We start from the raw sequence: 10,497 nt of genomic DNA, 5'->3' as shown, positions 1-10,497 counted from the left end.
CTTACAGTGAACTCTCCCTTTCTCTCCCCTTTCCATATCAGTCTATCTTGCTCTTCTGTTAGATTGGTAGCCCTAGCCATTGTGTCATGAAATCTTGCTATGGATGTTATTTCCCAGTCATTTAAGTTTCTTCTCAGATGTAAATTCCACCCTTGTCCTGTCCATAAGTCTGCCACTGATGCTTCTTGTGCTTGACTTAGACTATGTAGCTCACGGAATGCTTGTTTGAGTGTCTCCTGTCCGCACCAGATGTCATTCCAGAAGGCCACTTTTTCTCCATTACCAACCTTACATTTTATTCTATCTTTGACCAATAGCCATAAGTTCCTGATTGATCTCCATACACTACAATCATAAGGCCTGGTCACTAACTGCATTTTATAATTATAGATGCTTTCCTTAGGAAGGTTAGAGGTGTCTGCCAGTTGCATTAATATATGAGTGGAGTAAGGCGTCGTCTGGTAGTGTATTAGCAAAAATAATGCATGCATTAGCTCTATGTATTAGTAATGTCTTGTTTGGTGCACTTTTTCATGCTATGTTTAACTAATGCTTGCATTAGTTATACACTCTATTGTGTATTGGGGAGTGTATTACTAATACCATGGATTTTTAATTTTAGGTATTAGTAATGCAAAGGGATTATGCATGCATTAGCATGGGTAAAGACCCAATTACCCCTCAAACCCCCTTTACATCTTTTTCACCATAATTGTGGATGATATTTTTGTAAAGAAATATTTTTATACATTGCATTCTATTTTTAATACACCAAACCAAACAATGCATAAGAAATAATCTATGTATAATTAATGCAAGCATTACTAATACACTCTATTTAGCATTATTCCTATACACTCTACCAAACGACCCCTAAGTGTCGTATTCATGATCCACCCTCTAAGAAGCTGTGATATTTATCTATGGTGGTGATAGGGCATTGCATAATTCTCATGGCCCACTGCACTCTCCTTTTGAGATGCGCCACCCTTGTCCGCCCCTGCTCTGTTTTGACTTGTGTGTGTAGTTTTCCCTACTTAAACCTAGCCTGCAGGCATTTCTACACACTCTACATGGGCATGTAGCCTTGGTAAGTTTCAAGAATCACTCATTGTTTTCTTCATAAACTTTGCATCACCGAGTCTCAAACCAACCAAGAAACTAATAAGGTGTCTATAACACAGTACGAAGAATCCAAGGATGACTCGAGAATTTGTTGTTGAAGACTTGAAATGGCTATTGACACCCACAAAGAAATGTCATTCATTAGCTGCATGAATCCCACCACAGGAGCGTACACCATATTGCATGTGCCTTTTTGTTGTAGTAGCTGAATGATAAATTTGGCGCAACTAATGCATAAATGCCATCACTTTTTCTTCCCCTTTCTATATCTGAGTGTGGTTAGTATCAATTTTGTGAGCCAAGTGTAATCCAAGTATTAACCCCCTACTTGAACTGCAGAAATGACAAAGGACCAACTTTATTGGTAATTAAAGACAAAGAAGGCTATATTTACGGAGGTTATGCATCTCAGCCATGGGAGAAGCATGCTGACTTTTATGGGGACATGAAGTCTTTCCTCTTCCAGCTATACCCAAAGGCATCGGTTTACCGTCCTACTGGAGCGAACTCTAATTTACAGTGGGTAAGTTTCTGAACTTTTTGATATCAGTTACTTTATCCATATTAGCTGTCAAAAGAAATAATGGATGCACTTGGTATCGTTCGAGAAGGCCTCTCCGTCTTCAGAACTTTAAAGTTCCTCCAACTCTCCAAAATTTCATTTTTCCTATTATCTCGTGGACTCTTCATTTCTCAAGTTGCAACTCGTTGCTATTGGTTACTATACCTATTGCCTTAGAATAGCAAGTGATTGTCTCACTTTGACCAGCAGTCACCAAGATCCTTGATGGGTTTTGGATTTTGAAGCTTTAGGTCAGTCATTCTTCTCTTGCCTTCTGAGGCTCGTTCAAGTCCCCTCAGTACAGTGGTACTAATTTTCCTGGTTCATGTTAAGTCCTTAAGCCTGGATGTTCAGATGTTGAAACAATAAATACTTGCAAACTGGAATTGTATTTATCGACTATCGAAGTACTACTAAGATGTTTAAGCTCTTTTCTTTTGGCAGTGTGCTATACATTTTAGTTCTGAGAGCATCCCCAATGGCATTGGTTTTGGAGGACGAGCACACCACTTCGGCTTGTTCATCTCAGCTAACTTTGACCAGGGTCATACTTTCACCTGCACTACCTTTGGCAGTCCTAGCTTGTCAAAGACCCACCAAATCTATCCAGAAGTGATAGAATGCTGGGGAGTTGCGATAAAAAGAGCTCAAGATAATCAGGATAGACTTCAAGGTACCGTGTTAGAAAGATTTAAAGAGGATCGCCATATGCTTAACATGGTTGGACTTGCAAATTCAAGTGAGTGATGTGCCTCCTGTACTTGCTTCTTCTGCTCAATTAGCACAGTTTCGAGAGTTTATTGTCTTGCGTGTAACTTAATATTGTATCGTGTTATTACAATGGAAGTGAGTGCAAAATCACAAGATGCTCAACCCCGTGTACGCGTACATAGCATCTAGAGTGTAATTTAAGGTTTTGCAATCATTACTATCCCTGGAGTCATGGCAAATTTCTTCACGCCTTGCTCCTATCATTGTTAGTAGTAATTGTCATTTTGATGTATTATTGGCGTATGCAGATTCAACATTTTGTTACTCTTCTTTAAGGTGATTTAAACATTAAAGTGCCTTGTCATGTTGCTCAATTAGTTGGTAATAGATATAAAAAAGGAACAAAAGCATTTTTATGATTGTGATTCAATGTGTCAACATATTGTTCTCCATCCTATTATGTGAAATGAGAAAAAGAAAGATATTTAATCACCAAAGTGAAATCTTCAATCGAGAAAACTCAACAACATTGTAATCTTTAGGGGTGGCGTTTGGTTCTTCGGTTTTTGGTTTTTGAAAAGTGTGCATCGTATATCAAATCAAACTAATTCAATTTGGTTCGGTTTTTCGATATTTATGCCCTAGTAAATCTTACAAAGTAGAATCCGAAGAGGATAGCTAATCAAGATAATATTAAGAGTGCACTCATCATTTTGTTTGCCGTAGTTTTATTTGACACCGTTTAAAGAGAAAAAACATCTAAAAGATTTGCATTTATAAATGTTGTACTAACTTTTTTTTTTGGTGATAAGGAGTGGTACTAACATTTATACAACTATCAAAACTTAAAAAAACCTTGTGATCATGATGTTAAAAATATCTCATTTATGAATGAGATATTCTTTTTAAAATGGACTAATAAGAAAATAGTGTCAAACAAAACATGTAGGTTTCAAGAAAAAAATATAAAGATACACAAAAGATGCTTTCAATTAAGTCAAAAAAAAAGAGGAAAAAGAGACTATTAGAATGGCAGGAAACAAATAGAGCTTTGGCATAGATTTCTCTAAACAAATAAAGGATAAAACATAAATCATGAATAATACAATATTCTGTGATCGAGTACTGATAGGCAAAGTGCAAATACCTAACAACAATATAAGTCAGAAGAGAGTGGTGTATACACAGCATCACACCTAACTTGTGAACTTAGAGAATCTATTTTCGATAATTGCTCAGCTCACAAACAGAAATGCACATAGTTAAAAAAACAAAAGATCACACCTAACTTGTGAACGTAGAGAATCTATTTTCGATAATTGCTCAGCTCACAAACAGAAATGCACATAGTTAAAAAAACAAAAGATCACACCTAACTTGTGAACGTAGAGAATCTATTTTCGATAATTGCTCAGCTCACAAACAGAAAATGCACATAGTTAAAAAAACAAAAGATCACACCTAACTTGTGAACGTTAGAGAATCTATTTTCGATAATTGCTCAGCTCACAAACAGAAATGCACATAGTTAAAAAAACAAAAGATCACACCTAACTTGTGAACGTAGAGAATCTATTTCGATAATTGCTCAGCCCACAAACAGAAATGCACATAGTTAAAAAAACAAAAGATCACACCTAACTTGTGAACTTAGAGAATCTATTTTCGATAATTGCTCAGCTCACAAACAGAAATGCACATAGTTAAAAAACAAAAGATCACACCTAACTTGTGAACTTAGAGAATCTATTTTCGATAATTGCTCAGCTCACAAACGGAAATGCACATAGTTAAAAAAACAAAAGATCACACCTAACTTGTGAACGTAGAGAATCTATTTTCGATAATCGCTCAGCTCACAAACAGAAATGCACATAGTTAAAAAAACAAAAGCTTTATAGTTCTGCAATATTCAATTCATATTTCATAAAGAGAAATGCACATTACCCATAGGTTAAAAAAAAACTAAATTGGTTCACAAAATCCCAAATTTAAACAATAATCAGATAAAATCAAGTCTACAATTCAGGAAAAATCACTTCTCATAACAAAATAAAACGAACAAACCGATCTCAGTACCCACCACGACCTCCACGTCCGCCGCCGAATCCACCACGACCACCGCCAAATCCACCAACAGGTCCAGCAATAGCCACCGTCTGCTCTTCCTTGAGTACAACACCAGGTAATTCACTCATACCCATTGAAGCAAGCAAGTCAATAGTCTCCTTATCAACTTCAATCCTCTCAGTATTAATAGCAGATTCATCAGGAACAAAGTCCATACGGCGTTCTCTCTCTTCCTCTTGTAACTTTAGAGAAATGCCTCTAACTGGACCTTTTTGGATTCGCTTCATCAGATGAGTAGAGAATCCAGCGATCTTGTTGCGGAGACGCTTAGATGGAATGATAGCAACTTCTTCGAGAATCTTCTTGTTTGTGTGGAAATCTAAGGTCATTTTTGAGTAGTAACGCTCGATCACTTGACGTGAAGATTTCTTCACTGTTTTTGTACGGACACGACCCATGGCTGCTTACCGGAGCGGCGGCGAAGGGGAGGGGGGAGGGGTAGGGGATTCGAGCTGTGTAGGGAGGAGGAAGAAGAAGGAGAATTAGGGCTAATGAGTAGCTCTAGGGTTTTAAAAGATTGAGAATTTGGGGGAGAAAATGACAAAAATGGTTCCTCAAGTTTGTGGTAGGTTCAAAGTAGTCCTTACATATATTTTTGAGTAATTTTGGTTGTTTACATTTAGCAAGTGAACACTTTTGATCTTCGATACGTGAACTCGCATTTAAAGGTTGTAGTTGGGTACTAAAATTGCTAACTTTTAATAAACTTACAAGGATTACAATAACTCAAGAGTATCTAAGGGACCGTTTTAAATCTATCTCCCAATATAAAGAATTGCATTTTCATTTTATAATTACACTTTAAGTAACAATTTAACTTTTGAAAAAAAAGTGTGGTTAATCGACCTAACTTTTACCTTTTAGAGTAGAGGAAAGTGATATTTGTTTAGTCAAAATTTCTCAAAAGAAAAAGTGCTTTTGAAGTGTTGCAAAATGAGCTAGTTTTAAAAGTTTGACAAACAGACTATTTCGCTTAAGCTTGGTTAGCCTGTTCAATTCAAGGACTGGGCTGAGGTTGGACCCAAACACAACTCCTACTCCCAATGATGCACTTCAAAAGCCCAACTACTATGATGGACAAATCCAGTGTATCACAGTTCACATGTTTGTATTGTATGTGTCATTGTGTGTTGTTTTCTTTTTGACTTATTCTAAAGAGGAGAAAGGAATATTACAATTTTTATGCAAAGTGAATTCAATTGAATCTCTTTCATTTCGCTTAGCGTTTTCCTATTGAGGCAGTGAAGTTTATGCATGTATATATATGACAATAATAATTGAAAAATCCCTCACATGAAAGTTTCTTTTCGATCTTTTTATTTTCACGCGTCTATAAAGTATATATCAACATTCTTTATCATATCTTTGGAAATGTATTAAAACTATAAAACTGTCAATTTCAAAAAATAATAAAGATCAAAATTAATTTAGATATACATCGAATAAAAGATGTATAATTCATAGGTACTCATATATTAATTAAGCCCAATAGTTGAAGAACTTGCGCATATCTTCAATACAAACACTCAACTTAAAAAGGTATATATATATATCTTCAATACAATCATTCAATTTAAAACGAAAGTACTCCTTCAATATGCTTCATTTTAGTTGTTGTTCTTGTTTTTTTTATAGTTAATCCAAAATAATAATTATTATAGAAAATCAAGATATAATGAAGATTTTTTTCTCATTTTACTTAGTATTAATTGTTTTTAAGAATAATAAACACTGAATACTTAACATAGAAAACTAAAATATAAAAAATACAGACACACAATATTACGATTGTTTAGATCAGTTTAACCTTGTTCTTTTATCAAACATTTAATAGTATAAATAATATTTACGTGATCAAATCACTTACTTAAATAATTAGAAATTAATTTCTTGATAAACACTTCAATAAAATGGTACAATAATTAACATGCTGGCCTAAATTCATTTCCCATATGAAGAAAGAAAATTCAAAGAAAGACTTTAATTTATGATACATCTCATGCCTTTTAATGAAATGCAATTTGTTCTCAAATAATCTTATTTTTATTTCCAATATAAATATTTATCTTTAAAAAAAATATTAATTTTTACCCTACGACCATGGTAGGGTTGGGAGTACTTTAGAGGGCATAACTGAGATGATTAATGCATAGGTGGACAAAATTAATTTCTCAGGCATCATCAATATCACATGCTCTTATTAAATATTGGTGCCTAGTTGCCTACTACCGACACTTGGAAATAAAACATAACACACTTATATTTTATGGAGATTTAATATTTTTTTTAAAATATTTTTATTAATATTTATCCAGCATGATATAAGTGAAAACTCGGTTATGAAAGAATATAATTATATACTCCAACAAGATTTAATTTTAAGAGTTTTAACTCATTTCTTCATGAAAAAATTGAAGTGTGAAGGGAAGAGTGTTTCCATTTTTTCTTATGTTTAAAGAGTGATAATATGATCAAACTTCTTTTATCTTTTGATCAGCGTGCGAGTAAAAATATACTTTAAAAAACATCCAAGAAAATCATAGGACCCCCATAAAATTGAATAGGAGTATCTTACTATAAATTCAATTATAGTATAAATATTAAGTTAAACATATTAACAAGCATTGTGTATGCATAATGCATGCAAATAGGGACGTTAACATATATTAATAAGCATTGTATATGCATATAAGTAGGAACGACTCAATAAAATTGATGATCCGTTAATATTTACCCACTTCCACCCTCCATGCTATAGATGAGGCACATTTATGATTTGTGTATAACACCTCTTCAAATACAGGATATTAATGCAAATTCCACAATCTGCATGATCTTATAATATTGGAATTATTACATGTATGGCTCACTATCTTCTCTGGATATATATATCAGTATCTTTTCGGGCTTTCAATATTTAAATTTGACTAATACTATATAATAAATTTTTGATGTCTAAATTCGATCAAATTCAATCATTTGATTTGACTAGATCAAGATATAAATTATCTAAAAAAAAAGAGGAGTTAGTTGAGTACTTAAAGCTTATTTAACTGTCCAATTTAATATAGTCAATAAAAGAAATTTCATATCTCTAGTTTTCACATCTTTTAGCTCATTTTGATTTATATTAGATATAATAAAAGGTTATACATGAAAAATTAGCTAAATAAATTAAAATAAAACTATATTTCATCAAATATAACATACAAATGTCATCGATAATCATAATTCATAAGTTATAACAATCTTCTTTTACACAATAAAACTTAGATAATTTTTATCTTAAAAAAAACATGTAACAATATCTTGAAAATAGAAAAACTCCTTCAATACGTGCCTCTTGTGCCATGCAACTCTAACCTAATATAATCGAACCTTAAAGCGAATACTAAAAAAAAAGCTATTTCGAAAATAATACACTTTGGATTGTTTTAATATAAGTCATATTAGTAGTACTATAACCTCCATCAATCACAAGGTTAACTCCACTTACAAACTTAGACTCATCACTTGCCAAATACAACGCCGCCTCCGCCACATCCTCCGCCGTCGGAGCCACCCCTTTTAAATTCGCCGACGAGCAAATTATTCCGTCCACGACGCTCTTATCGACACCCATTGCCTTCACTAACATTGGTGTCGCCACCGCGCACGGTGAGACGCAATTCACTCTTATCCCATGTTGCCCTAATTCGGCACATAAATTCTTCATGAGTCCCACAACCGCGTGTTTCGAGACGGTGTATGAATGTGGTGATTCGCCCGAGGAAACGGAGGCCGAACTAGACGTAAAAAGAATGACACCTTTCTTTGCTGGGATCATGACCCGTGCAGCATATTTCGCCCCGAGAAAAGATCCGTACACGTTAACGTCGAAAACCTTTTTGAAATTCTCGTTGTCCGCGTCAATTATGTTGAAATCGAGATTCCCTGGAATTCCTGTACTTAGGAGTGATAAAATTAGCTCATGAAAACATAAGTTATCTAAATTTGAACGAGGTATTAACTTTTTATGGTCGATTTATTATGTGAAAATTTCCTTTTTAGGCCATTATTTTGAGTTTTGTCTTTATTTTAAAAATGTGCAAATATAACTCTTTAGAAAATTAATCTTCTAAGTAATGGTTCAAATGTTTGTTGAATAACTAACAAAATTCTAGATTTAACATTTTCTCATAAGATTTCTGATTTGCTCAAAGAATGTTTAGATTGTGATCTAAAATTTCATAAGTTGTACAAAAAAAAGTTATTTACTAAACAACAGTCCACAAAGGGATAACTAGTGAAAATTTCTCCATTTTGACTCGTTCAACTATGTAATAGGAGTAAAAAAAACTTTGATAAGAATTAGACAGATTGAATTATGACTCATTGTTTAGCTTATTTTGTTCCGTTCATTCAACTCAAGAAACCTTTGGGAGGTCATTGTCTATGTATTAATTACATATAGCTTAATTTAATCGACATAAAATCAATTTAACCGCTCATTTAACACTCCTACCTGCGTTGTTGAACATGATATCGAGTTTGCCATACTTGGAAATTGTTGTGTCGATGAGGTTTTCGACATCGGAGACCTTTGTTACATCACAATGTATGTATGTAAAATCATTGTTGTTGTTATTAGGACAATTGAGGAGATTGTTGCAAAGGGATTGTCCAATTTCATCTTGAACATCTGCTATAACAACTTTTGCACCATTTTGTAAGAAAAGTCTCACTGTACTTTCTCCAAATCCACTAGCTCCTCCTGTTACAATAGCTACTTTCCCTTCTAATCTGCATTTTAAAAAAATGTGCATTCAGAATTTGAAATTTATGAATATTTATAACAATCTCAAGTCAATATATGATAATAACTGAGTTTACAATCAAATATTTATAAAATTTCAATGGATTTCTTAAATATATACATGATTTGGACAAAATATACTAGATTCCTGTGAACTTATACTTCATACTTTGCATCCGCTACTGATTTTCTGTGACAACTTAAATTTATAGATTCTTATAACAATCTCATATTAATATATGATGCTAATTGAGTTTACAATCAAATATTTATAAATTTTCAATGAATTTCTTAAATATACATGATTTGGGCAAAGGATAGTAGATTTTCGTGAACTTATACTTCATACTTTGCATCCACCATTGATATTGTGTAACAACTTAATTTTTTAGTGAAATGATACAAATCAATATAACTTCAGAACCAATATTGTACGTAGATAAGTTCAATTAAACTCATAACTTTTAGGTTCATGTGTAATGAAGATATATGAATGACATAATTAAGTAAAAAAAGATGTAAGCTTACCTTTTGCTTGTGTGAGCTAGAGGAGAGGAGAAGCCATTCATTTTTAACAATTTTTCTTGGAAATAAGAGAGGAAGTTCTAAGCCAATGAGATTTTATTGTTAAAAAAAAAGAAGCAAAGAAGCATTTTATAGACAGCAAATGAGGTACCCTTTTAATGCTGTAGTATTATTTATATATAGTTGTATTAAATCAGATTGACACCAAGTTATATAGGTACACATGCTTTGCTGCTATTATAAGTTTTGATAGTAATTGATTTAATTTGTACGATGTGATGATGTTTAATTAAATATTAAATTTAAGGATAAAATGAAAAATAAAAATATAATTCATATTTAGAAATTATCTTATTAATAAAAAGTTTATTTGATTAATAAGTCGAAATCAATTTATTTTGAGAAGTAATTTTATAACTTTTAAGCCTATAAAATAAAGAGGAATTTTGAATACGTTATAAATTCTTGAATAGTCTTTTTTAAAGACAAGTGATCAAGAGGCGATATTCCTCAAGATCAACTTGAAATATATATATCTAAGTGCTGACTAACGTTTTAGGAGATTAAATACATCACAAAAAAGTTCAAATCACTTATCTTTTTGCCAATTAAATACAACACAAGAAGGTCCAAATAATTATACGCTTGA

The 10,497-nt window shown here is 32.8% G+C and overlaps 3 protein-coding genes across 3 annotated transcripts in view; 1 reads left to right on the top strand and 2 right to left on the bottom strand.

The window, feature by feature from the left end:
* The window catches only part of LOC102581572 (TLD domain-containing protein 1), a 12,822-nt gene extending 10,071 nt beyond the window's left edge, over positions 1-2,751 (top strand). Inside the window, exons 7-8 of the mRNA XM_006339092.1 lie at positions 1,465-1,648; positions 2,132-2,751. Coding sequence (XP_006339154.1) covers positions 1,465-1,648; positions 2,132-2,434 — 487 coding nt within the window. The 3' untranslated portion in view covers positions 2,435-2,751. The remainder of the gene's footprint in view (positions 1-1,464; positions 1,649-2,131) is intronic.
* A 1,525-nt stretch (positions 2,752-4,276) lies between these two features.
* LOC102581235 (40S ribosomal protein S17-like) lies at positions 4,277-5,065 on the bottom strand. The gene has a single exon (XM_006339091.2). It carries the CDS (start codon positions 4,924-4,926, stop codon positions 4,471-4,473), a length of 456 nt encoding a protein of 151 aa, XP_006339153.1. The 5' UTR covers positions 4,927-5,065; the 3' UTR covers positions 4,277-4,470.
* A 2,706-nt stretch (positions 5,066-7,771) lies between these two features.
* LOC102585988 (secoisolariciresinol dehydrogenase-like) lies at positions 7,772-9,953 on the bottom strand. The gene is made up of 3 exons (XM_006339256.2): positions 9,852-9,953; positions 9,033-9,310; positions 7,772-8,470 (listed from the first exon to the last, which is right to left on the bottom strand). The coding sequence occupies exons 1-3, from the start codon at positions 9,890-9,892 to the stop codon at positions 7,932-7,934; spliced, it is 858 nt and encodes a 285-aa protein (XP_006339318.1). The 5' UTR covers positions 9,893-9,953; the 3' UTR covers positions 7,772-7,931.
* Between the last annotated feature and the right edge of the window lie 544 nt (positions 9,954-10,497).

Source organism: Solanum tuberosum, unplaced genomic scaffold (genome assembly GCF_000226075.1).
Source record: "Solanum tuberosum cultivar DM 1-3 516 R44 unplaced genomic scaffold, SolTub_3.0 scf00008, whole genome shotgun sequence".
In the NCBI taxonomy this organism is placed as follows: Eukaryota; Viridiplantae; Streptophyta; class Magnoliopsida; order Solanales; family Solanaceae; genus Solanum; species Solanum tuberosum.
This window is presented reverse-complemented; position numbering and strand designations above follow the sequence as displayed.

What these genes read in the sequence shown, in the direction of transcription:
- LOC102581235 (XM_006339091.2), bottom strand. Translation starts at nt 4,926, where the DNA reads ATGGGTCGTGTCCGTACAAAAACAGTGAAGAAATCTTCACGTCAAGTG.
- LOC102585988 (XM_006339256.2), bottom strand. Translation starts at nt 9,892, where the DNA reads ATGAATGGCTTCTCCTCTCCTCTAGCTCACACAAGCAAAAG. An exon ending in CTAGCTCACACAAGCAAAAG is followed by an intron (nt 9,311 to 9,851) that starts GTAAGCTTACAT and finishes TTTAAAATGCAG; the next exon opens with ATTAGAAGGGAAAGTAGCTA. An exon ending in TATCATGTTCAACAACGCAG is followed by an intron (nt 8,471 to 9,032) that starts GTAGGAGTGTTA and finishes TCCTAAGTACAG; the next exon opens with GAATTCCAGGGAATCTCGAT.